This window comes from Pogona vitticeps, chromosome 1 (genome assembly GCF_051106095.1).
Source record: "Pogona vitticeps strain Pit_001003342236 chromosome 1, PviZW2.1, whole genome shotgun sequence".
Taxonomy (NCBI): domain Eukaryota; kingdom Metazoa; phylum Chordata; class Lepidosauria; order Squamata; family Agamidae; genus Pogona; species Pogona vitticeps.
The window spans coordinates 297,607,304-297,635,109 of NC_135783.1; the positions used below are offsets into that span (position 1 = coordinate 297,607,304).

Here is a 27,806-nt window from a genome sequence, read left to right on the forward strand (position 1 = left end):
TAGCAGGTTATATAAAATCATAACCTGTGTTAACTACAGTGAAAAACCCGTCATTGATGTCATTTAATAATTATCATTAAGCCTAATGGGGTTATAGAGGCAAAAGGTTGTTGACAAAGCTTTCCTGGAAAAACTCAGTCTTACACTCTGAACCCCCAATTTACTGGGGAGCAGAAATTTTAAAAGGCAGGTTTCTATATCCACTTCACCATCACCACCACGAAACAAATAACACGAATTATTACATCGACAAAATCCATAAAATGGATTTGGGGCAAAAAAAAAATAACCTTTCTGTTCTACTGCCTTGTAACATTATTTTTGTTGTAATTGGGGCTGAAGCCCAAAAGAGTTTCAACATGACAGACTCAATCAGCAAATACCAAGATCAAACTTACTCTGTAAGAAGCCATACAAAACATTTGTGGTGCTGCACCTAAATAAACAATCAGAAATGAAAGAATCTTACACCAGAGCATGCAAGGAACTAACCTGTGAGATACACTGTGTGGAATTATTCTGCATGAATACTATATTTCAATAATAAAAATCAGACCCAATAAGAAATGTGGGAAGAAAGAAGATCCAGAAGAATCAAACTATGGAAGTACAAACTAGGTTTTGCTCCTACTATTACTGTAAGTATTGGCAAATCTCAGCTCAAGCCAAAAAGCCTCAGCTGTAACATGATGGACACAGCAAGGTCTAAATATTACTTTCCTGTAATCAGGATTCAAGTGGTGACCTATACAGTCACACTTGTGGTATTCTAACCTGTTCATACCCAACCTACTAGGAACCTGGCATTCCTGCCCCCTCCTTTCGAGAAGAGTTTCTCTTCTGATCATAATTTGAGATAAGCACTTGTGGAAGTGACAAAGCTCCCTCTTAAAAAACACAACAGAAAAGGTGAACAGCTTTTGCATTTCCATAGTTGACTATTCAAAGAACATCAGTATGTGACCTCTATTCTAAAAAGCAATTAAAAGACAATATCAAAGCTGTTTCTGGGAACGACATACAAAAACAGGAGAGGAAGGAACCTACACAAATTAAACCACAGATATCCAACATATCCAGCTTCTACTACAGAAGAAAAATACTACATGAAACAACATAGTGGATAAACACAGTTTAGATGCCAAAGAATTGACAAATGAATGAGGCAAAATAGTGTATTTTGGAAAACTTTTCAACAATTTTCATCCTATGCATTTCTATATATCATGCAAATATGCTTAAACCAAACATATGCCAAACATTACTGGATACCCTTTGGAACATGTACTAATTTAAATGAACCAATATCTAAACAGAGAAGTACAATTCTTCTCCCTTCACCAGGGGCAAAAAAGTTATTATTTTTCTTAGTTGTGAAAAAAAGCTATGAAAATGCCCTAGGACTTTTATGCAGTAGAGAAAGTAAACACTCTCTTGTGGCAAAACAAACTTTAACTGTGCTCTTGTCCTAACAAGAAGATATAAAAATAAAAATGAAAACTGTCATTCTCTGCAATTTCTTTAGCTGCATTACTCAGAGTGCAGGGCAAATTAAGAGAGTTGAACCATAATTGTACCCATAAGAATTAGTTATATTGGGTAAAATTAGGGTTATACCTAAATATTCAGCAGCTTTCTGTGGCTGAGACCTCGCCACAGCATTTCAATAATCAGGACCAGAAGCATGAATGCTTCAATTAAAAAAGCAATCAGGCAAGACTCTCTACCGTGTTTCCCCGAAAATACAACGGGGTCTTATATTAAATTTTGCTCAAAAAAACACATTAGGACTTCTTTTGAGGGGATTTTTTTTTCATGTACAACAATCTACATTTATTCAAATACATTCATGTCACCTTCTTCTGGTTGCTGCACAATGGGTCCCTGGTGGAGGGCAGGGTTTGACTTAAGTGGGACATATTTTGGGGGGTAGGGCTTATATTATGAGCCTCCTAAAAATCATACTAGGTCTTATTTTCAGGGGAAAGGGTAGCAAAGGAAAGTTATTAGCTATACCAGGTTTATGTTATAATGTTATGCGCTATCAAGTCAGAATTGAATTACAATGACCCTAATAGGGCTTTCACAGTAATGGAGATATTAGGAGATCTACCTCCCAATTTAGGGAATGTGGAGGCACTGCGGGTTAAACCGCAGAAGCCTCTGTGCTGCAAGGTCAGAAGACCAGCAGTCATAAGATTGAAACCATGTGACAGAGTGAGCTCCCAGTGCTTGTCCCAGCTCCTGCCAACATAGCAGTTTGAAAGTATGTAAAAATGCAAATAAATAGGTACCACCTCGGTGGGAAGGTAACAGTGTTCCGTTTCTAGTCATGCTGACCATGTGACCACGGAAACTGTCTTCAGACAAATGCTGGCTCTATGGCTTGGAAACAGGGATGAGCACCGTGCCCTAGAGTTAGACACGACTGGACTAAATGTCAAGGGAACCTTTACCTTACGTCCCAATGAGTTTCCTTTGATTATCAGGAATGTGGATCCAGGTCTACTGTGCTCTAGTCCACCCCTACATCCACTACTCCATGCTAGGTACTCACATAATAATAACAGATTTAACAAATATTTATCTTAGACACACACATGCTTGTAAGTACAATATAGAAGTGTAAACCATATTAAATAACTAGACTTGACCTTATGTTGGAGGGGACCATTAGGCCAACATTTATACGTACATGTTTAAGAAACCATGGTTTAACTGGGTTCATCTGTCTGGGCTTACAAACATAAAGTAATCTTGAAGTAGTATGAGTTTTATCAAATCTAAAACTTTTTCTACATAAAGGAATTCTTTTTCTGTGTAGAGGAGTGGCCTCTGCCTCACCTGTGGAAGACTGTGAAGAGTCTTAATCACCCAAAAGAGAGGCAGAAATAGCATACAAGCCCAGGTGCAGCCAAAAGTGAAAGTACAGACAGTAGCTACCTAGAACACAAGGATGGTAGGGAAGAACAGTGGGTTCAAATGGCAAGATACAGAAAAAGCTACTTTCTCCAGTAGGAAAATAAGAAAAGCACCATTACCATTCCAAGGCCCTGAGTTTCATAAGAGCCACTTAGGGTTGTAATCCATCAGGTTTGCCACTTTTTGAAAAATATAGCAAAGCTCTGAATGGTAGCAAATGCAATACAGGAACAGATGTCTAGATTGGAAGCAAGCAAAAATACATTCTGAGAGAAGACTGAGGGGGTTGGAAAAAAAACTACTAGAATTTTTCCAGATCTGGGTCCGTATTGCACAATTCTTTGTCTTAATATGGCAGTATTTTAGAAACAAAAGGAAAAGATTAATTCCACAAGTAACAGAACAAGCCTACTGATTTTGTTTGTCTTCAGCCAGTAAAAATTGGGCTCATCAAATATCTTACTCACAGATAAAATGAAGGTTCCTGTCTTAGCTTATTATTGTGGAGAAGTAATTTTAGATAGCAAAACTTTGCAGATTTAATCAAGAACATTTTCACAGAAAAGGGTAGGAGACTGCCAGTTTTTCACACACAATACTGCTGAATTTTTGCAAGGGGTTACACATTCCAGATAACATTACATAAGTGTACCAATTTGTTTCAGTCCTTTCAGATTGTGTGTTATTCAACAGGTACACATTTTTTCATGATCAGTCTGGACCAAATTTTCACATCACTCCCCTTGTCCTTCAGCATTAGAACTCTTCCACCAGTGCATTTAAATCATTGCACCTGGACATCTATTTGTTTAACAACAATAGTAAACATTTACACAATGTCTGGGACTGAAAACGATGCAAGTCTTAAAAACTCTTTCTTGCCTTTTTTTCAGCTCAGTATATTAAGTACATTGGGGCAGGTGATACGGGTGGCATTGGCAGGTTCCATCTTCATCAAGAACCACGCTCTGCTCCCAACATTTGATTCTGAAAGGAAGAATTGTGTGCATACTCAAAATGAGCAAAGATGTGTTCTGGAGCAGCCATGGCGAAAATAAAAATGAAACATGACAAGTGTGCTGGTGCAGACACACCCCAGCAATAATTTATTCCTGTACCATATGTTTGTAAACAAATTACCCACCATTGCATTTAAAATACTGAAGCTGAGGTTATCACGAAACCTTTTATCTATACAGGGTATCTTGAGTTCTTGTAGGTCAAGAAGAGAGGCTTAGATACACCACTTTTCTTGCTTCAGTTTAACACTGTAATGAATAGACAGAGAAGACAACAGGAAAACCCACCATAAGGGTCAGCAGCTCCATGTAGCTTAGCTACATGCAGCTACAAATAATCAGGTAACCCAGTACTGTATCAGTAACTGACACAGCACTGCAACATGATCTCAGCAGCATCCCTCTACTTCATCTGTCTTCAAAGTGCATTCTTAGTGCAAGAAATAGAACTGAATCTAAAGGAGCTTATTAATCCTTTTTGAATTTCATGCTAGGACCAAAACTCTGATCTGAGTTCATATGTTGCAGGTTTGTGTGTTCTGAATCCAGTTCTGCATAGAGGCACAGTGCTATCTTGGCTCTGACCTTCAACATCCATGTCCAACAGTGTCCGGTCCTCTTCAGGAAGTCTGACATGGAAAGAAAGTAGTGCAGGCCTCTCTTCAACAGTGCTGCTACTGCTGATAAAGCAGGAGTCCTGGTTATTGGGAGTTTCAGTACTTGAGCTATTAGCAGAGGATTCACCCCTGGCATTACTGGGGGATACAAACCACCAGGGGTCAGCCCGTTGCCTACTAGCTGAAGGGCGTGGCCTAGGTAGGAATTCCAAGGTCTTGGGTCTCTCCAGCATAGAGTCTTGTTGAGCATTATAACGCCTGGGGGTTGGAGGAAAGATGAGGTTGGGGTCTGGCAGTCGAGGGACTTCATTTGCACCCTTACTTGGACTGGGGGTTTTTAATACTCCTATGCCCCCACCAGAAAAAGAGACATAAATGAAAGAAAGGAGGGTGGGGAGGGAGAGAAGAAAGAGAAACCAACCAGTTAAACAACACTGATGAAATGAGACACTGGGCTCATTTAGTAAAGAAAGGCTGACATCAGACAGAGGGTTAATTCTGTTCATCTTATGCATGCAGACCACACAGGATCTACACTGAACTTCATGCTGATCCCTGCATGCTCATATGTAGATATAGGTAGTACTAGGGCCAGCATGTAATCTGATGTAATCAGAACATGAGAATGTCCCAAACATGTCATGCAAATAAACACATATCTTTGTACCTCCCTTTATTTTTTAATCTTACTTTTCTTATTGGTGGCCTAGTGATGAACAGTACAAACAGCAACTTACAGAGTGTAGCAGAATAAAAAGATTGTATGTGTATATTAACAAAATACAGGTTTCCAAGGATATTTTCATATATGATAGAACCTGAATCTTATTCACCAAATTTAGTATGAAACAGGGGTTGAAATCTTGTTGCTTAGTGTAGTAAGGTGCACTAGAGAAAAACCACTGAATCAGTAAGTTGTTGTAGGCTGCACTAGAGAAGGCTCACTGAATCATTTGGTGAGTCAACTCCTCTGCAAGTGCCATATTCAAATAGACCTATTCTAGTCATGAATTACTTTAGCATAGTAAGTAATAACTACAGTAGGAGCTTATGGAGGAGTTGATTCACCCAATCCCCACTGATTCAATGGGTTTACTCTAGTGCAATTTACTATGCTAAGCAACAGGATTTCAGCTAGTATGGTATTTTATCAAGATTCTAAATATTTCACTGGTTTTCAACTGGCTAGATTTTAAGTCTGCAAAGCCTTCCACAAAGTTTACACAACCAGAAACACTAAAAATTGCACGGCTTGTTTTTACTGTCTCTGTTCCACAAGTAGGCATGGACTGAGGACTTGGGGACCAAAGTGAAATCCCTGGTGCCCTCCCTACTGGCAACACTGTAAATGGCTAACAGGATCACTTTTAAAAAAATCAAACTTGAAGTGTAATGATGGGCACATCCAGTCTGTTTGTGGGATGGAGTGTTGAAGTTTTGGAAGGCCCAAGAGGAGGATATCACTGCTACATTTTTTTTTCTTTTGATAAAACAAGTATTTGAGGCCAAATAAATCCTATGTGTGTTGTGAATCTGGGGTCTTTTGAGGTGACCCTGGGGAGTAAGGAAGTGCTCCTGGGCCACATGCAACTCACAGACCTTACTTTACTTATTCCTGCTCTTGATTCTGAACATATATTTGAGGGTTGCTTGGTGGAGATTTTAAAAATAAGGAAGTGAAGCATCTCAGAAACTCCAAATTTAGACAGAATCTTTCAATTTGAGGAGGACACCCACAAGATGAAGAGAAAGTGTCCAGATATAATTAGTACAAAATGTCTGATTTAATTATGGATCTCTCATATTTATGGTTGTATATTTAATAATTTTCTAGTATGCTTTTTAATACATTAAAGTATTTTGAACTAAAAAATAATAACATATCTATTTTAATACAGAGCAGAATAGAAACAGATAGCATCTGGAAAATTCTTCTGAGATTACAGAGGGTTGTGTACACTGTACCCTCAGCAGCTGCATCATTACAGATTCCTGGCACCCCATCTGTATAATTGTTATAGTAGAAATTGAGCAGAACTGGAAGAAGAGGTTAAGGCAAGGGATGTGGTAGGTATGGCGTAATCAACTGATTATTTTAACAGGGTAGCTTCTTTTAAATAGTAAACAGAATGATTCCCTTAAAGGGAATCCCTTTCTCATCAGACAGGTGACTGGCTTTTTGAGAGGGGCTTCTTAATGGATTTTTGTGCCTTGTTGCTTTTAAATGTGCTTTTAATATTACTTTTACTCACCATTTTTAATTTAATTCTTTTATATATTTGTATACTTACTTTTTTAGCTTTTAATTGTATTGTCTTTTAATGATATAAGTCACCTTGTGTCCTCTTTTTTAGGAGAAAAGTTGGGTAAAATATTTTAAATAACTAATAAAATAATCATTATTTTAAATAAATGATAAAGAAACCAGCTGCTAACTAAAAGAATTGTAACACAGATGTAAACAAGTATGTTTTGGGTAGGAAAAGAAACTTAATATTATGCTAGTATTCATATGTTTCACTATCTTAGGTTTTTGCTCTGACATTCAAGCAGAATAAAGGACTCCATAGAAATGTTTTACTAAATTGCAGTTTAAGAAGTGTTATGGTGTGTATGACTCTGGGCTTTCTAATGTAATTTTATTATATTTTTGTCAACTAAAGATTTCACATTATCAATTCCAATTACTCAAAAATTACAATTATTTATACAGTCCAGAAAATAACTCCATCAGCCAGTGTCCACAACTTTATCAGTGAATAGGATAACGTTGAGCTTTTATGGTGAAGCCTCAGCTACAGCAAGTGGTGGTAAACAGTAAAATGGTTCCCTTGAAATTTGGTGAAAATGAAAGAGATGCCCAAACATTTGTCTTTCAAATCTGAGACAATAAAACAAGAGACAGAAAAATGGACTGCCAGAGTGAAATTAATGTGCATTCAACAGACTGTAAGGGCTTCTGAATCTTTCCAGTTCCAAATCTGAATTACTATTGCTAGATATGGTTAAATCAAAACAAGAGTTTTAATCTGAAGAAGGTTATTAATCCTGGTGACAATCATGCTTGAGTCTAAGAACACACTGAGGCCATTCAAGAAGGATCTGAATTGAAGATCTGGATGTGCAATTTTGTGTAGAAGTTTGGGGATAACTGTGGGCACCAAAGACAACAACATTAGAGAAGAATGAAGTGGGAGGGAAAGCAGGAATTAGCAGCCACAAATGAAGAACAATGCTGCTAGATACAAGGAAAGATGAATAAAGATCAGACAGAAGCAGGATTCATTAGCTCAACAGAGAGGGGAGTTGGCTATTCACCTACCACACGGAAGTGTAATTTCATTCTCAACAAGTGGTAATAACAAAATATGCACAGTGCCCTTTAGTTAACTTGAGCCATTGCTTCTCTTCATTCTTACCTCTGAGCCAACATCCCACAGCTTCTATTGCTACATGAGAAACGCAGGGACAACAGCATTTGTTTCTTGTCTTTTATTCTACAGGTTTAGGGACAGAAAGAAAAACCTACCTGCTCCTGTTGGAGAATTATTAGGAGAACATCCACTGGCAAGCAGACCAGCCACTTTTATGGTACCTTCAGAAGGGGTGCGCCTGTGCCGCCTTTGCTGGACTTCAGATGAAACAGTTACATGTGTGGGAGTCAAAGACTGGTTGGGATCCTGCTTGAATCTTTCTATGTGGATATTAACCAGAGGGTTACTAACTACTTGCAAAGGAGCTTTCACTGTCACAGGGCTGACAGGCATCTCATATACCACAATTTCATCACTGTCTGAGTGCAGGAGGGATCGTGTGGAGTTACATTCAGAAATGGAAGATAAGGAGAGCAGTGTAAGAGAATTAGATGGCTCGCCCAGTAAAAATATGGGCTCTTCTTTCTTGAAAAGCTTCCTTGAAGGTGGACTGGTACTCCGATAGGAGCGCCCAGCCCTTTGGAAGAGACTTTCACGTTTCTTCTTCTCTTCCTTGGGAGCTTCTTGTTCATCCTGGGTTAACAGCTGACATTTGCCAGCCTCCAAGAGGTCAAAGCCTAGGCCAGCAGCAGCAAGCACAGATCCACAGCCAAGAAGGGCAAGCTCACACCTTTTGTGCTGGGAGCTGCCATGCTTTAGGCTGTTGGTGGGGGTGAGCTGAGGGGTGCTTGTGGCAGAGTTAATAGGAGTGATCTCCTCATTGGCATCACTTGACTGACCATCCCAGTCCTCATTCTTCTGAAATGGGATGCAGAGATATGATTGGTTAGATCCAGGGGAATGTAGCATCTTGCTTTCTCCATTTTGCAAGGAATCACAGTCTTCATTTTCTGCAACAATACACAAACAAAAAAGAAGCACTGACATTCCTATTGTGTCAAGATGTGAAATTAATTAAGAGGGTATAGAAAAGGTAGCCTTCAAAATGAAAGGGCTTTTAGAATTGAAGCTTGAACAATAGTTTACTATATTCATTGCAAAAAAATAATAATAAAATTAGCCCGCTTTTAAGTCAAGCAGCGTTATTCTACAATAATGTTCCTGAGAGCTGAACATGTTTATGTTTCAATGTGTAAATATGGAGGTGGTGTTTGCATGTCTGATAGCTACAATATTCTAGTCTTCCAAGATTTTGGTCTACCAGATGCTTTATTCCCCCAGACTTTGCAAAATTTTAGTCAAAACAAAATTATCATCATAGTGGCAGCTTGCCAGATTTTGAGTTACAAGCCCTTGGAGCTACAGAAAGTGCAACAACAGAATTTTCTACTATTTTTTTTTAGAATACAACTAAAACATTATTTTTGGTATTTTAGTGTATTTTTATGTTCCTGTATTTTGGATTGAATTCTGACTTAATTATTGCCCTGCAACTTAAGTTTAGTTTTCAAATATTCTTAAGTAGTTTGTGCCTATGGTGTTTCTATAACTGTAAGACATCTGGGTGTATTCATATTTGAAGTATTTTTTCTGCATATAGAACATAGAAGCAATGTAGATAAATAAAAGCTTGTAGAATTAGACAACTTGATGTTGCCTGGAACCACTGCAACAATGAGATACTTACACCTTGATGCCCAGATGAATTTTGATATCATTGGAAAAGATCTGGTTTCAGTCTGAAATTAACCATTTGGGGGGATAAATGCCAGCAGTGACAAACATAGGCTTCTGGTTTTTCTCCTGAGATCTAAAAAATTCAGTAGGGCTCTTAGGGATACGTTCAGGTGTCAGAATCTGTGACGTGGCAGCTCTCTATATGAACTTATCACACTTCACAAATGTCAGGGAGGAAACAGAAAAACAGCATGCTTGCTATGCTTACCAAAAAGATACAGTTCCAGAGGAATGGGGAAACTCAGCAATTTGGAATACTAATCCTTGCATAAGCAAATCCAAAGCAGACAGCAGTACTGTTAGTTTGCAGTATATCTGAGGAGGGGGGTGATCAACCCCTTCCAGCCAGGTGTACAGTCCCCCTAAAGGATCAGAAATGTAGCCTAGGGATTCTAATGATTCTACATTTGCACTTAATAGTCTTAATAATGCAAAGCATTTTCTATAAGTTTAGCCTGATGTGTCAGCAATATCTCTCAGCCAGGGACAGTTGGCCCAAAATTATTCATGCTCCTGTAAGGACCATATTGGCTTACCACAATTTGTTACATGGAGACTGCTTTTGAAAATTTATTTGCAGCTTCAGTTTTCAGTATTGCAGCTAGGCATTAAGCAAGGACCACCGTGGAGACTGTGATATTGCCATTTCTGGAAAACTTTGCTGGCAGTTGGCTTGTTTCTTAACACAATTCAAGTTGCCTACTGTGTAAGTTAAAAATGCTGCGTGGCTTCGAAACTGGCGATATAAAAATAACTTTTTAATACATGCATCTGAACATGAATTAAAATCACCGTTGAATTTCTTTCTCTAAATTCCTTCCCTCCCAAAGTGACTTGACAGTTCTGGGGGGTTGGGACCCAATACACAGTTGATCTCAGTGAGGTCAAAAAGCAAACAAGTTTGTTGTGGTTATACCTATAAAATATATTAGGTCACAAAAAAAAAGTGTTCATTTTTTCTTTTAAAAAGAAATAAGCATAGAGGGATGAGATAGCATGCAGGTAATTCAGTGCAACTAATTTAACAGATACTTTACCCATCTCTGCTAGGCTTGTAAATCCCAGAAAAGGAATTATTGTTCTCTGAACTTTTCCTAGGTTTGGCACACTGGATGACCACTGTCTGGATCCTTCTACCAGAGACTTTAAACTAAAATAAACAGAACAAAATGTGTAAAATTCCTTTTTTCCCTATCCAGTTTAAGACTGAAACTGTTCAAATTAGTACTCCAGTTAACACAGAAAAGCAGAAAAATGCAAAGGCTGGGGAATTAAACTAGATCAAAATATAAACACACAGTGTGGGTAATGAGTCTTTAACCCCGTGTCTCTCATTGTGGCTGTGTTCAAGATCAAGGAGAGGCTTCTTTCAATTTAAACTGGAACTGTAAGAGACTCAGTCTAAATTGTGACCATGGGAGCAGACGGATGGTTAAAGCTCTCCAACTGCCCATACCACCAGAATATTCTGTGACTTACCAGACTATTCTGCCACAACCCAGATATATTACCAGTACAGATCTTATCTGTGAAGATTCTCACAGAAGTAAGGATCATCTATTATGAGTTAATCTCTGCAACTGCATTGTTCTATCATGTTTGATTCATACTCAGAAAGTGTAAGGTTCTAGAGATTCATTCCTTTCAACATTGTTTCTTCATCTCACTTATGCTGCGTTTTTCATGTAAGTATCTCAGACTTTTTTTTTTTTTTGGCCAGGTAGTCCCCCATCTAGGATGTTTGTAACTTAAAAGGTTTGAACTGCAACATTCTCGTCAGACTATTCTCTGGAATATTTTTTAGTTAGCAATAAATAAAAACAGGAAGAAAGGAAATACATACAAAGAGGTCGCATTTGTACATTCATTTAAGTTAGGAAAGTCACAACCTTGGTAAGATATGTAAATTAGACTAAGACTGCATTTCTGTCCTCTACACAACCCAAAAACCGTACTGTATTCTCAGTTTACAATGTTTTAGATTGTACTTTTGTCATATGGCTAACCGTATCGGTTTCTTTCATAAAACAAAGCAGAGGATGAAATAATAAGAAGAGAGGGTCTTCTCAGTGGCTGCTCCTAGGCTTTGAAATGCACTGTTCAGAGAAGCGAGGTTGGCCCCCTCCCTCTTGTCCTTCCATCGTCAGGCAAAGGCAGACTTTTAAGCAGTAAATTTCTCTGGAATGTGTTGTTTATTAATTAAAGATTTTTAATTATTTGAAATTGTTTTTAATCTTGTTTTAATTCTTGATATATGATTAATTGTTCTAAATTTTATATATATAAATTGTGTGAATGCATTTATATATACCATATTTTTCGCACCATAAGACGCACTTTCCCCCCACAAAACAGGGGGGGTGGAAAGTCTGTGCGTCTTATGGAGCGAAGAAAACAGATTATATTTTCCTGTTTTCTTCTCCTTAAAAATTGGTGTATCTTATGGAAAGGTGCGTCTTATGGAGCGAAAAATACGCTCTTTTTCCTGCTGTTCGGGGGCTACCAAGGCCTGGTAAGTGACTTTCTTTTATTTATTTTTAAGTTTCTGACCTTCCCCGCCCCAGGAATGCATTAATTAATTTTCAATGCCTTCCTATGGGAAATTTGGTTTCGACTTTTGAACGTTTCAACTTATGAATGGACTTCTGGAATGGATTAAGTTTGTAAATCGAGGGCCCACTGTACAGAAAGTGATGATATGGGAAGTTCAGGAGGAAAAGGTGGGAAGGGAGAGAAAGAAGAGGGTGGAGTTTGAAGCCAGGGAAGTGGGAAGGAGGGAAGGGCAGTTACTGCCTGGTTGGGAATGGGTGTGGATGCAGGATCCATGGACTGGATTATGGGAGAGACTGAGAGTGCCAAAGGAGGAGGCAGACTACAGGAAAAGAGCAGATTCCCTCTAAAACCTCTTATTGGAGAGACAGAAGCGAGGGAGTGGAGAAGGAGATTGAGAGAGGAAAAGGAACAAGTGGAGAGGGAAAGGAGAGAAATATTAGAATGGAGAGTGAAAGAAATTAAGAAAAGGAACTACAAGGAAGACCCTGGGAGAACTGAGACCCCAATGGACGGATCATATGGGATGACGATCTGGATGAGGAGACCCTGCCCCTGCTGGAAGGCGTGACGAGGCAGACAGTAAAGGAGTGGGTCTCAAATGATCTTCAGGGACCCTGGGACTGTAGTTACAGAAACCCATTCTTGTTCAACGAATGGAAGCATCTTCCAGACCAGTTGGCAGAAGGAGAAAAGACTCATAATCATGTTCTAGACACTTGTTTAATGTTTACTCCTCCAATAAACCCCACACCTGTTGTGAAACAACATGGAACTGCTGATTTTTTGAATCAAATTTGGAGCCTAAAGTCAAACCCTCACAGAGGGTTGTGTGGATACATAAGGACCACTCAAAAAACCAGTTACAGGTGAGTAAACTATCCTCCTTCATTGTGGCCTCTTTTTCATACAACTGATGACAAGTGTGCTAAATTACTGGAGATGGGTTGTTACACCAGAATGAAAGACAGGACTGCTCTACCAAATGAAGCTTCTTACTTTTGCTAAATAAGTTCTGGAAATAAGTACCTATGGAATGAATTAGCTGACAATGGATCAGATGAGGTACTGAGATCTGAGTTCAATCTGAGATCTGACAGAATCTGAAGAGTGAATTCCACATTCCTCACAAGAGTGTTCTGATTGTTTGTCACTAATAACGTATAGGAATCTATACGCTATTAGTAACAAACTAATAACGTACAGATCACTGTCATTAATAACGTACAGGAATAACATGCAGGAATCTATGTACAGGAAGATGGCAATTCCTTTTGTTCATAAATAAGCTGCAGCTAGGGTGCCATACACTTTGTGAAAACTCTTGGAGCTATTAACAGATGGAAAGGAAACACTCTGAATTGATAAATTTTCCACCCTTAGGCAAAAAGACTGAAACTCCATTGTTTCAGTTGTATGGAAATGTGAAAATATGCATCCTTTAGGTCTAGTGCTGCAAACAAATCTCTCTGGTTCAATAGTGATAGATTTGTCTGCAAAATCACCATGAGCAATTTTTGTAGTGTTTTATACTTGTTGACTACTCTCAGGTTGCAGAATTGGGTGCAAACTACCACCCTTCTTTGAATATAATCAATAATAGTCAATTAAAAAGGCAAAAAAGAATTATTATTATTATTATTATTATTATTATTATTATTATTATTATTATTATTATTATTATTATTATTATTATTATTATTATTATTATTATTATTATTATTATTATTACTATTATTATTGCAATGGTGGCATTATTGATATTTGCAAGGAATTGGAATAATAAAATTAATATAGAGGAATGTGGAACATGACTAATAACAATAAATTAATGTACAAAATAAAGATTAGAAAAGGAATATTGAATATAAACGATTTTAAAGATATATGGAAACTATATTTAGTACTTGTGGCAGAAAAAAAGAAACTGAGGTAAATGGGCAGAGTGAAGGCAAGGGATAGAAGCCTCAAAGCTGAAGCTCTGGAAAGCTCTGTGGAAGCGTTCACACTGTCAACAGAACCTAATTGTGTGAAACATAGAGACTATGATGAAGAACTGTGTCTTATGGTCAGAAGGAAATTCTACTAGCTTCTACAGTGTTGTTATGAAATCCACTAGAGGGTGCTAGAATACAAATTAATCTCTCCTCTACTTTGTATTAGGGATGCATGCAAAGTTCCCTGTGTTGAGCTGATGAGTTTAACTGATTTATCCATTTTTCCATCTCCCAAAATTAACTCTAAAAGGTAAATAATTTACAATCAGAAAGCCATATACATCTCTATCTGAAAATACGTTCCATATATGCATATTTGGAAAATGTGCAAAAAACCTCATTTGTACTCATTTTTAAATTGCACATGAACATGCTTTAGGTCAACATTTGAAAAATTCGAACAAAAAAAGCACATGCAAATATAGTGGTGCCTCGCATTACGATGTTAATCTGTTCCAGTGAAATCGCTGTAGAATGAAAACATCGTAAAGCGAAATTTAAAAGCCCATAGAAACGCATTAAAACCTGATTAATGCGTTCCTATGGGCTTGAAACTCACCGTCCAGCGAAAATCCTCCATAGCGCAGCCATTTTCGCTGCCTGTGCAGCGAGGAATCCGTCCCAGGAAACAGCGGGCGGCCATTTTTTTTACCCGGCAGCCATTTTGAAACCGCTGATCAGCTGTAGGAAAATTGTCATTTTGCGAGAATCAGTTCCCGAAGCAGGGAACCGATCATCGCAAAGCGAAATTCCCCCTTCGTCGTTATGCGATTTTGTTGTAAAACGGAGCGCTCGTGTAACGGAAATGAAAACCGTTACTGAGGTACAGAACTTCTTGTAGATTGGGTAATTTCAGGGTTGGGGTAATGTCAAAGGCAAAACTACACCCCTGATATTACTGAGGTCTTGACTGTACTCTCAATAAAAAACTGACTGTACTCTCAATACTGTAAAGGCATTCCCATCATCATTCTTCTGGCCACATATATTAACTCAATAATCCTATTCTCAACAGTGGCCTTACATAATACTGCTGTTAATATATCAGGAAAAATAAGATAAGCTTTTTGGAATGACAATTCAAAAGGTATATACAGAAAATTCAGTACATCAATCCCAAAAGCTCTTTACAAAGTGATAAATTGTTTCTCAACACCCTACTAAAACTGCCAAAATAAAAGCTAAGTTTTTGCCTCTGTTGTATCAAGATTCTGATTAGAGATGGGCAGGATCCTCTTCCCAGGTTTTTTTTTACTGCTGCAATAGGTGTTCAGTGGTTCAGTGCCCCATCCTCACCGACAGGTGCCCACTCAAAGGCAGCATCCCAATTTCCCTGCCTCACCTCCTCTGGGTGCTGCTTCTGAGTGGGTGCCTGCTGGTGGGAGCAGGGTGTTGAACCACCAAACACCTGTTGCGCGGTAAACAAACTGGGCCAAACTGGCGGTTTGTGCCTGTCATGTTCCCGCCTGTCCCTTGGTTGTTTCACCAAGCAAAAGGCACAAGCAATGTGTCATTCAGCTGCCACCAGTTGATTACATCACCTTTATTCACTATTAATGACAGAGGCCTAGGCAACGTATCATTTAAGAACCAAGTAGAAATTGTTTATTGTTACAGGTGATAACAGTCCAGTCAGTATCATTAATTCTCAACTAAAACATCCTTCTTTCTCCACTCTCAACTGCCTACTCTTCCTCTCTCTCTCCCCTTCTCTTCACCCCCACTTAATTCCACCTACCAACTCCTATTGGTATGTGCAAATCTCATCATAATTTTTATGAGCAGGGTAAATGCTCCAGTGCCCATCTCTAATTCTGATTTTTTTAAAAAACACACACACTATGTCCCTTAGATATCTAGGCTGGAGAGAGAAGATTGAGTGGTGATATGACAGCTAGCCTTTCAGCTATCGCAGGACATCACAGGAAAGATACAACAAGCTTATTTTTCCACTGTTCCACAGAATAGGAGAAGAATGGCTTTGAATTACATAGGACAACTATGGCTAATTTTACCTCAGTAATTACAGAATGAAAGCACTGTACAGTCTCTTCTCCTCTCTGGTCAAGTGTGCCTCTCTAGAAAGCCAATGTAAACAGTCCAAACCTGCATGTATAATGTTGGACTTAGCCTAGCCATTTGAAATAGTTCACTGAGTGAATTATGGGATGAGATGGCTGGACAGTGTCTGTGAAGCAACCAACATGAATTTGACCAAACTCCGGGAGGCAGTGGAAGATAGGAGGGCCTGGCGTGCTCTGGTCCATGGGATCACGAAGAGTCGGACACGACTAAACAATGAGTGAATTATTTCACTTAAGTGCCAGACAACATGAGCAGAAAGAAAAATATTATCTCCTCCTAGCATGAATAAGTGGGATGTAGCTTTAATGCTATCAAATTAAGGCCACCCTCATAAAATAATTGTCTCAAAGAGGTTCATGAGAGTTAGCTGGTGCTGGTAGTGATAAAAGAGGTCTTAATGGACAGAGATGAACACTAAGACCTAGTGTTGACTCTCAAAGAACTCTTACTTTTCACAGGCAGTCATTTTAACTTTAGTGACTGAGTAAGCAGGTTTCTTCCTATCTGCTTTAGCTGCTGATTAGAAAGGTAAAATATAAACACTGAAATAAATATGATAAAAGTTGAAATAATTGCAAAAAATGTTATCAGTCAAAGCATGTCAGATGTATGAGAAAGGTTGACTTAGTTAAATTTTATGACATGGCAGCAATTAAGAATTTGTTCTCCTTACCCATCCTCGCATGCTATTAGCTCTTTTTGACAAAGCGAGCTTGGGCCCCATGTGCGACCTTTCTTCTTTTGGCCTCTTCTCTCTTCTCCTTCCTCCTCTTTCTGGGATACAGAGTTCTGTCCCCATGTTTTGCAGCTTTCACCGGGTGTTACTGGGGGTGAGGTGGAGAGAATAACAGAAAGAAAATGAATAAGAATTTATACAGAAGTCTTGTAGCAGACAGTGCTTTGTGCAGAGCTAGCAAAGAAAAGAGATGTTTTCTCAAAAATAACAAGCCCTGGATTTAATTTTTTGTACTATATTCTAACCTAATTCTGATCTAGAACTGGTTGCATTATATTTGTTCCTCATAATATGGTAAAGGTACTTAGTTTGCTGCTGGAGAACAAGAGATCTTTATGTGTGTAAGGATAACTACTTAACCCTTTCTTTAAAAAAAAAAACCCAAACAGATACATATTCTAGGAAGAGTGCACAACAGGAACGTTGTTAAATATATTCCATACATGACTAAACATGGGAAGTGCTGGTAGATAGAATTCTATCCCCAAGGGAAGACAGCACAAATCTCACAATCAGATTTCAAACATTAACCATGTTAAAACATAGACAACATTATATATATTGTTATACAGTATATTATAGATTTGTATTACTAATATTTGTTGTCATGACATGCTGTTAAGTTGCTTCTCACTGGTTATGGCAACCAGATCTTTAAAAAGAAAAGTCTGCCTCTTTGTATAAAGAGCTAAACAAAGAAGGGACCAGGAAGAAAAGCACCTTTCCGTGGACTGTTAAACAACACCAGCATTGTGTGAAGAATGGATCACTGTGAATTTCTCTAGTGCCCACACTGATACCATGTGCAATACTGATGCATGTAATATTCAGCTAAACAGAATTTCATACTGTATTGTCCACTGCAGTTTATACACAGGCCTGCGGAAACAATCTTTTCTCAGAAAACTATGGCTTGTATGCCACTGAAATAATACAGCCCCATACTAGAAAGGCATTCTTAGAGAGAAAGGTTTAGATGGCACAAAATAAAACAAGTCACAACTATGCATCTATAAGATAAGCTCCAAGAGTGCCAAGAATACAAACTACAAAGAAGCAGGGACTGGCAATTAGCTGTTAAAGGCATACTTTAAGCAACAAAAGTGCCTCTGAGTGCAAAAGATGATCAGAGAAGCATGAAAATGAAACTGAAGCCAAATAAAAAGCACTGTTTCAAGAAGTCTTAGAAGATTCTCTTCTGAATCATAATCACTTATTGACAGTTGTCACATTTTATAACATTGCAATTGAGACTGAGGGGGGGAAAGTGCTCACACTGTATGGCTCTGAGCCTGGGAATAATGGTAGGGCTGGCAGGAGGGCTGAAAGAGCTACTGATCAAACTTTTCCTTTTATCCATGGTGGGAGATGCTTGCACGGTGAACTTATGTTGGAAATCTGCTAACAAAACAAAATTTGATAATTATAATTAATGAAACAACAGCAACATCTCAAAAAACACATTCATTTCATCTGTTCATACAACAGAGGTATTGCATTTATAACAATGTTAATCGTGAGTAGACAATGTGTAGCCTGCATAATTAACTTGTAAACCACCCAGAGAGTGCTTGAAGCACTATGGGGCAGTATATAAGCAGCACGTTTTGCTTTGCTTGAGGGATATGTACACTTTTTCACTAACTACATGTTCCACTTTGTACTTTTAATAAATGCAGTTTTCCACTTCAACAACACTGCACCTATCTCAGGGAAAACCAAAGTCCACGGTGGCAATTACCAGTTTTATAAATGCATGCCATTTCCTATAAAGACTCCAGAAAGGAACAGGAAGAAGAGGTCTATAGATGCACTAGTTTTAATACCAAACATCTGCAATATTTACCCACATCATGGTAAATTTATCAGTTTTTAAATTTAATTTAATGTTTTGCCATTATAATCAGGATATCATTTCTGCAGAAGAGAACTTACGATATAGTACACACAATTCGAAATACCTTTAACATTTAGATGGGAAAAAGAAATTTGGAGGTGCAAGATTTACAATTAGGTCCAGGAATAATTGGACACTGACACAATTTTCATAATTTTGGCTCCACAATGGATCTGAAATGAAACAACCAAGATGTAATTGAAGTGCAGCCAGTCATCTTTAATTAAAGGGACTGAACAAGAATATGGTATGAAACGTTTAGGAACTGCAACCATTTTCATACACAGTTCCCTTATTTCAGGGGCTCAAATGTAATTGGACAAATTAACATAATCATAAATAAAATGTACATTTTAAGACTTTGTTGAGAATACTTTGCAGGCAATGACTGCTTGAAGTCTGGAATGCATGGACATCAACTAAGACTGGTTTCCCTCCTTTGTGATGTTTTGCTAGGCTTTTACTACAGTTGTCCTCAGTTGTTTGTTCATGGGTCTTTCTGCCTTAAGTTTTTTCTTCAGCAAGTGAAATGCATGCTTGATTGGGTTCATATCAGTTGACTGACTCAGCAATTGCAGAATATTCCATTTCTTTGCCTTAGAAAAACCTCCTGGGTTCCTTTTGCAATATGTTTTGGGTTATTTTCCGTCTGTAAAGTGAAGCACTGTCCAATCAATTTCTCTGAATTTGGCTGAATCTGAGTACACAATATAGCCCTGTACACTTCAGAATTTATCCGGCTGTTTCTGTCTTCTGTCACATCATCAATAAACACTAGTGACCCAGTGCCATTGGAAGCCATGCATGCCAATGCTATCACATTGCCCCTACCATGTTTTACTGATGATGTGGTATGCTTTGGAACATGAGCTGTTCCAAGCCTTTTTCATACTTTTCTTCCCATAATTCTGGTACAGGTTGATGTTAGTTTCATCTGTTTCAGAATGCTGTTTCAGAACTGGGATGGCTTTTGAAGATCTTTTTGGCAAAGTCTAATCTGGCCTTTCTATTCTCGAGGCTTATAAATGGTTTGCACCTTGTGGTAAACCATCTTGTATTTGCTTTTGTGAAGTCTTCTCTTTATGGTAGACTTGGATAATGATATGCCTACCTTCTGGAGAGTGTTCTTCACTTGGCTGGATATTGTGAAGGGGTTTTTCTTTACCTCTTCAATTGATGATGAATTTGGATGTGAATACCCTCAAATTAAAGATGAGAGGCTGCACTTTAAGCCCATATCAATTTAACTGTAACTTGAATTTAGTCTGGTAAACAGTCGAAATAACAAAACTTGTGTCAATGTCCAAATATTTCTGGACCTAACTGCATGCATGAGAACTGAATCTGGTGTCCAGTTATTAAAGGTACAGGAGATCTGCCTTCAGTTTGAATGAGGCCATTGTAACTGACTGTGTAAAACAGGCATACTATCAGAGAAAAACGTGATAATGAAGCTGTTTTTTAACATCAGCCTGTGAACATGTGCAGACAAGTTCATGGTGGCTTTTAGGTGATCTGCGAAATACTAGAAAGAAAATGTTGAACGCCTTTGACAAAACAAACAATGTTGAATTATGAATTAACCCACATCACACCTCTATTGAGTGCATTTGGTGAAGAGAAGATGGAAAGACCACTAATGTTAACTTTGCTTGCACCTCATTTTGCTAATACTCTTGTTACATTCTTGTTAAAAAAGTGTAAGTAGCATTTTCCAGTACAAACAGATCAAGCTTGTAAACCATATATTCTGCATAGATGATTTGTTAAGAAAAAAGTTACAGGATATTATTATTATTATTATTATTATTATTATTATTATTATTATTATTATTATTATTATTATTATTATTATTATTATTATTATTATTATTATTATTATTATTATTTTGGAAAGAGATAGCTTTACTCATTCAAGCTATACTGGAACACACCAGAAGGGAGACTGATGCGATTGCCATCTTTTAACTTGAGACGGTTTCTCCTGAACTTGCCCATTCGTTTTTTCACACGGGGCTTCTCCTGACACAGTTGGTGGATGATTATGTTGAGTTCTCTCTCTAAGATATCAATCTCCCGTTCTGCTAGTTCCTGCTCACGCCTCCGCAACAACTCCTCATGGTTCTTCTGCTGAACTGCTGCCCGTGTTAATTCTTCTTCCCATGTCTGCAACTCCTGAAAAGAAGCACGATAAAATCTCACATCAGTATGAAACAGATTCTCAGAGAACACCTAAAATCTGTGTCAGCTATGTCAGTTATGACTGGTCTCCGTTATTGCTCTTACGTTTTAGTTGTTGTTGTTGTTGTTTAGTCATTAAGTCATGCCCGACTCTTTGTGACCCAATGGACCAGAGCACACCAGGCCCTCCTGTCTTCCACTGCCTCCCGGAGGTTTGTCAATTTCATGTTGGTTGCTTCGCAGACACTGTCCAGCCATTTTGTCCCCTAATGTCCTTTTCCCCTCTTGCCTTCACACTTTCCCAACATCCAGGTCTTTTCCAGGGAGTCTTCTCTTCTCATGAGATGGCCAAAGTATTGGAGCCGCAGCTTCAGCATCTGTCCTTCCAATGAGCACTCAGGGTTGATTTCCTTCAAAATGGATAGGTTTGTTCTCCTTGCAGTCCAAGGGACTCTCAAGAGTCTCCTCCAGCACCACAATTCAAAAGCATCAATTCGTCGGCGGTCAGCCTTCTTTATGGTCCACCTCTCACTTCCATACATTGCTACTGGAAAAGCCATAGCTTTGACTATGTGGACTTTTGTTGGCAAGGTGATGTCTCCGGTTTTTAAGATGCTATTTAGGTTTGTCAACGCTTTCCTCCCAAGACGCAGGCATCTTTTAATTTTGTGGCTGCTGTCACCATCTGCAGTGATCCTGAAGCCCAAGAAAGTCAAATCTGTCACTTCCTCCATATCTTCCCCTTTTATTTGCCAGGAGGTGATGGGTCCGCTGGCCATGATCTTTGTTTTTTTTTTTTTAATTTGAGCTTCAGACCATTTTTTTTGCGCTCTCCTCTTGAATTCCTCCTCACTTTCTGCCATCAGAGTGGTATCATCTGCATATCTGAGGTTCTTGATATTTCTTCCGGCAATCTTAATTCTATTTTGGGATTCTTCCAATCCAGCCTTTCCCATGATGTATTCTGCATATAAGTTAAATAAGCGGGGGGGGGGGAATATATAGCCTTGTCATACTCCTTTCCCAATTTTGAACCAATCAGTTGTTCCAAATCCAGTCTAACTGTTGCTTCCTGTCCCACATATAGATTTCTCAGGAGATAGATAAGGTGGTCAGGCACTCCCCTTCTTTAAGGACTTGCCATAGTTTGCAGTAGTCCACACAGTCAAAGGTTTTTGAGTAGTCAATGAAGCAGGAGTAGATGTTTTTCTGGAACTCTCTGGCTTTCTCCAGAATCCAGCGCATGTTGCAATTTGGTCTCTGCCCCTTCGAAATCCAGATTGTACTTCTGGGAGTTCTTGGTCCACATACTGCTGAAGCCTACCTTGTAGGATTTTGAGCATAACCTTGCTAGCGTGTGAAATGAATGCAATTGTACGATAGTCGGAGCATTCTTTGGCACTGCCCTTCTTTGGGATTGGGATATAGACGGATCTTTTCCAATCCTCTGGCCACTGCTGAGTTTTCCAGACTTGCTAGCATATTGGGTGTAGCACCTTAACAGCGTCATCATTCCAGCATCAACTGGAATGCCATCACCTCCACTGGCCTTGTTGCTAACTGTGCTTTCTAAGGCCCACTTGACTTCACTCTCCAGGATGTCTGGCTCAAGGTCAGCAACCACACTATTTGGGTTGTCCATGCCATCGAGATCTAACTGGTATAATTCCTTTGTGTTTTCTTGCCACCTCTTTTTGATGTCTTCTGCTTCTGTGAGGTCCCTACCATTTTTGTCCTTTATCATGTCCATTGTTACACAAAATGTTCCTTTAATATCTCCAATGTTCTTGAACAGATCTCTTGTTTTTCCCTTTCTATTATTTTCTTCTGTTTCTTTGTACTGTTCATTTAAGAAGGCCCCCTTGTTTTTCCTTGCTATTCTTTGGAAGTAAGCATTCAATTTTCTCTATATTTCCCTATCTCCCTTGCATTTTGTTTCCCTTCTCCTCTCTGCTATTTCTAAGGCCTCGTTGGACAGCCACTTTGCTTTCTTGCATTTCCTTTTCTTTGGAATGGTTTTTGTTGCTGCCTCCTGTACAATGTTAAGAGCTTCCAGCCATAGTTCTTCAGGCACTCTGTCCACCAAATCTTGTTCCTTAAATCTGTTCTTCACTTCCACTGTGTATTCATGAAGGATTTGGTTTGGATTATTTTGATTCGTTTTGAAATCCAAGGCCAAACATACTTGTTGTTCCTTTTATCTCTTGACACCCTACTTTAGCATTCCAATCCCCTACAATGAGAAGAACATCTTTCTTTGGTGTCGGTTCTAGAAGGTGTTGTAAATCTTCACAGAATTGGTCAATTTCAGCCTCTTCAGCATCGGTGGTTGGTGCACAAACTTGGATTAGTGTGATGTTGAAAGTAAGCTCCAGGAATAAAAAATTCAGAACCTTGGAGAGTGGCTTGAAAAGGGCCAAGCATGATTAGATCTATCTAATCACGCCTGGCTATTCACCCAGAAATTATTCCTGCCAATATGGTTAAGCAGCTTAATAATATTTATTTATTTGTTTGTTTGTTTATACCCCACCCATCTAGGACAAAATCTACTCTGGGTGGCTAACAATAAAAACAAAAAACAATATAATAAAATAAAAAACAACAATAGTAATATAGTTCAAGATGGGGGAAATGACAGGAGGGAATGCCTGCCTGAAGAGCCAAGTCTTAAGTTTGCTCCTAAAAACAACCTTATTAACTCTTATTAGCACATTATTAGCTCTTATTAGCACTCTTATTGCTCTTATTAGCACATTAATCATTTCTCCTGCTCAGCAGAGGGCAGGAGAAGTGAAACAATTTTAGAAATTGCATATATAGACTATTTTTAAATTATAAATAGACTATATGGCTGTATCAACTATTTTAAATTTTTTTCTTTTTTCCTCCTCTTAAAGGACTGGTCAAGAAACTGCCTGTAGTTGAAGACACAAGCGTGGATTTGACTGTGGGCAGCTTCTCAACAGGTCCTTTAAGGCAAGGCAAAGAAAAGTTTTTTAATTTTTTTTTTTTTTTAGTAACATGGCCTCTAATTTTCAGCCCTGCTGGGTGGGGCTCTGCTCCCCCACGATTCCACCTTCCATGCAGGGTTCCATTGCAACCAGAACCAAAGGAGCTGAAAAGAATTACTTTTTTAAATAATTTTTTTTATTTTTAAACTACTAGGAATCGGGTAGGGAATACAAAAGGTAAAAGGAAGTGCAAGGGATGGAAAAAAAGTTTTTAGGAGAACACAGAATATACAATCATCCACTCTGTTCATATTAAGTATACATGCCTCTGATCTATTCATTTTTCAGTACAAAAAACAACTTTGTATTCTTTTATATATAAAAGAGCATGTATACTATTTGATTATCCTCTAAATATCAGCTTATATTCATATTTTAATTTAAGTCTAAGTCATTCCAACTCTATCAAGAAATCGAGACCAATTATAAAATACATCCCCTCTTTCATTTTCCTTCTGCCTTGGAAGTACATTCAGTCTGTCTGGAAAGATAACCATTTCTGGCACTTCCCATATTTTCTCAGTACCCTTCTCTTGTTTCTGTGCCTCTATTTTCTTCCAGTTTTGGGGAGATATAATTAAATCCAGGACAGTAGTCTGATTTTTAGGATCACCTTTTTTGACTATCATAGCTGGGTAGCTCACATGGTAACTCTTAATCCCATCTATGTTACCTGGCATCGCTCTCAATAAAAACTGTTCTGGAGTTATGATTTCATTCAGTTATTGTTTAACCTTTGATGGTTTCCCTTTCATCAGGTCTTCTACCTGTCTGAGGTGCTCATTCACCTGCTCAAATCCTGTTATTATTGTCATTTGCATGGTAACCAGCCATTCTTTGTCTGGCAACATTCCCACTAGGTATGTCCTCCCCCTTTGCCCAGATATTATAGCAGTATTCTCAGAATCCACACAGTCCAGCCAAAAAAGAGTCCAAAGTAAGCATCCAACAGGGAACCAGTCTCTCTTAAAAAGAAAAACCGTTGTAGTCCTTTAATAACTCCAGACCTGATTTTCTTAGGTCCTCCGCCTATTCTGTTAAGTTCCTCTCGCTGATGAGCTGATGATTTACTGTCCGTTTAATGTCTGTTGCTCCCAGGGATTTATTCTTCCTTCTAAAACCAAAGACGCTTCTGTTATCAAAATACCATTCGATTGGCTTCTCCCACTCTTCAGTCTATGTCGCCAACACTGATGATTCAGCACCTGTTTTTTATTCCCAAAAGCCTGTGCCTCCTGCTCCAAAGACAAGATTTTATTTTCAAAGTCCACTCAACTAGTGAGAAAAGTCCAGATTACACAGCATTGACAAGATTTCAATCCCTGTTGAGTAGTATTTCCTCTGGGTTTTTTTTCCAGAAACACAAAATTTTTCCGTCTCACAGTGTATCTGAATGTCCTTCGGCCAGCTTACTAATTATAAATAACACACAGTTCGCTTAAAAAAAAAACAAGCTAGCATGCACGGTTTGCCACTTCCTCTTTCTCCTTTTGGTCAGGTATTTTCCCTTTTTAGTTTCCTTTACATCTTAATGAGGTTATTCATAAATCAAAGGCTTACTTTGCTGTTGTTTCTGTTCTCCTTCCTCGGGCAATTTGGGGGTGGAGTTTCGTGCAGCTTTCTGCCATAAGATATGGCCTCCCGTCTCCGGTCTGTGCGTGGGTGAATTTTCAAAGGGATGAAAGACCCGGTTGCTGCCAAATCTTCTACCTTCTGGGCTCACCATCTGCTTGGGGGTGACCTCTCCTGGCCCCCCTTCCATCCCCCCCCCTTTCTAGAGGGACGACAGGCCGGGCAGTTCCAGTTTTTCCTGGGAGCTGTTTGCTGGGAGCTGCTGGCTTCACTGCAGTCAAGCTCCGCCTCCGGAGCTGAAAAGAATTACTGTGGGTGCATGGAGGAGGAGGAATGCTTGTGCTGGGGAGAAGGGAGCTGCAGGTGCACACCTTGGGGCTGGTGCACTGTAGCAAAGATGTTGTCTGATTGCTTCCTCATCAGCCCATCCCTGCAACACTCCAAACAGTAGGCTAAACAGCCCGTGCAGTCAGCCTCTAACTTTAACCCATGCTGGAGATCAATAAGAATGAAAAAAACAGGGGAAAGTTTATAGTGCCTTTCTTCCACAAAACACTGGACAGAAATGGCAAATCTATGCATTGTAGCTCAGTCATAACTGGTTTTCCAAGAAGGATCATCTTAGCTCATTTCAGCATGTCAACAAAGATAAAGGAGAAAATAATAAGGAAAAATGCAAAAATATTCACTTTAAAGACTAACAGATATTTTAGTGTGAGCTTTTGTGAATCAAAATCCAATTATTTACATACTGGAGAAGAAGTTCTGTTGCTCAGTTCTGCAGAAGTTGTAACTTTCAGTGACAAATTGCCTTAAGAAATCACCACATGCATTATCCATGGCATGCAACTCAGTATGCAACAATGTCTATGGAGATTTCTGAATTTATAGCAATTCACTAGTAAAAGTTACACTTTTTGAACAACTACACAACATGATTTCAGCCAGGAGGTACAAATACATGTCCCCTATATTTATTCCATAGTGGCCAGATTCATGTCCACTTAAAGATACAGATAGTAGGCTCACCTGACAAAGGGTTATTAACATCTACTCCAGTGTGATTTACTATGCTAAGCAATAAAATTTTGATCACTCTCACTTTGTCTAATGTCTGTACTCTTAAATGGACATGACTGTTGCCACCATGGAATATATAGGGAACATATATTTGCACTGTGTCTGAAGAAATGGATTTTCATCCACAAAAGCTCACACTGAACTAAATCTATCAGTCTTCTAAAGTGCTACAAAATTCTGCCTTTATCTTTTTAATTTTTACTTTTGCTAACAAGAAGTAAGCAACAATCATTTAAAAATAAAATTGACGATTTTGTTAAGAGTTGAAATATTACATTTGTGCTCTGCTTCTATCTACACCAATAACTATATCTTCAGGATAAAATGTAGAATACTCCCTTTTAGTGTCCATACAGACTGACATTATTATGTGTCTGTTTACTTGACAAATGGAGTGATACTATTAATTTTCGCAAAGTGCATAATAAGCCATTTGAAATATTAATTTGCATACATACAAAATTTAATATTTGTTGCTGTAACGCTTCAGCTATACTATCATATGTCACATCTAGTTCTTTTCTAATCTGATGCACAAAACTTCAATCACAGGTTCCTGGCAATTTTACTGCTTTGCTGCATAACCTAATTCTGATTTCTGCCCTCACTTTAAGTCACCTGAACTTTTTAAAAATCTGTCTTGCAACTGGCAAAACCCTCCTTTCCCTCTTCCATTTCTGCCTCCCTTGTCTTTTATATTTTACCTACCTTCATTGAGGGTCACAGTTCTATTATACAGTCTACAATATAATGGCTGAAATTCCATTGGCATAACTTGCACTATGTAAGGCTTATGGTGTCATCAGCAGTGGCAATATTTTGGAAATTGAATATTTCCAACTTTTTGTCCCCAAACTCCAAAGATTCTAATGTAATTCCTTTCACTGGCAGGGAGCTGCAAGAAGGGAGTAGAAAGTCTTTCAAAAGACCTGAATATGGTTTACAAAATTTAGAATTTGAGAAGTCTGTGCATATGAATACACAAAAACCCAAGAAACATCATGTCCATCAGAAATGAGTATAAT

General features: G+C 38.5%; 1 protein-coding gene across 5 annotated transcripts in view; it reads right to left on the reverse strand.

The window, feature by feature from the left end:
- Window positions 1-421: 421 nt before the first annotated feature.
- Window positions 422-27,806, reverse strand: part of MAP3K9 (mitogen-activated protein kinase kinase kinase 9) — a 56,455-nt gene continuing 29,070 nt past the window's right edge. For 2 of the 5 annotated variants that reach the window (XM_078390735.1, XM_020788495.3), the window contains exons 6-11: window positions 20,869-21,109; window positions 18,313-18,438; window positions 16,975-17,125; window positions 10,707-10,819; window positions 8,088-8,882; window positions 422-4,904 (exon numbers count right to left, since the gene is read on the reverse strand). In XM_078390735.1, coding sequence (XP_078246861.1) covers window positions 4,432-4,904; window positions 8,088-8,882; window positions 10,707-10,819; window positions 16,975-17,125; window positions 18,313-18,438; window positions 20,869-21,109 — 1,899 coding nt within the window. In that variant the 3' untranslated portion in view covers window positions 422-4,431. Of the gene's footprint in view, window positions 4,905-6,827; window positions 7,710-8,087; window positions 8,883-10,706; window positions 10,820-16,974; window positions 17,126-18,312; window positions 18,439-20,868; window positions 21,110-27,806 lie in introns of those variants that run through there. The other 3 variants (XM_020788496.3, XM_078390727.1, XM_078390730.1) reach the window with 3 other exon arrangements.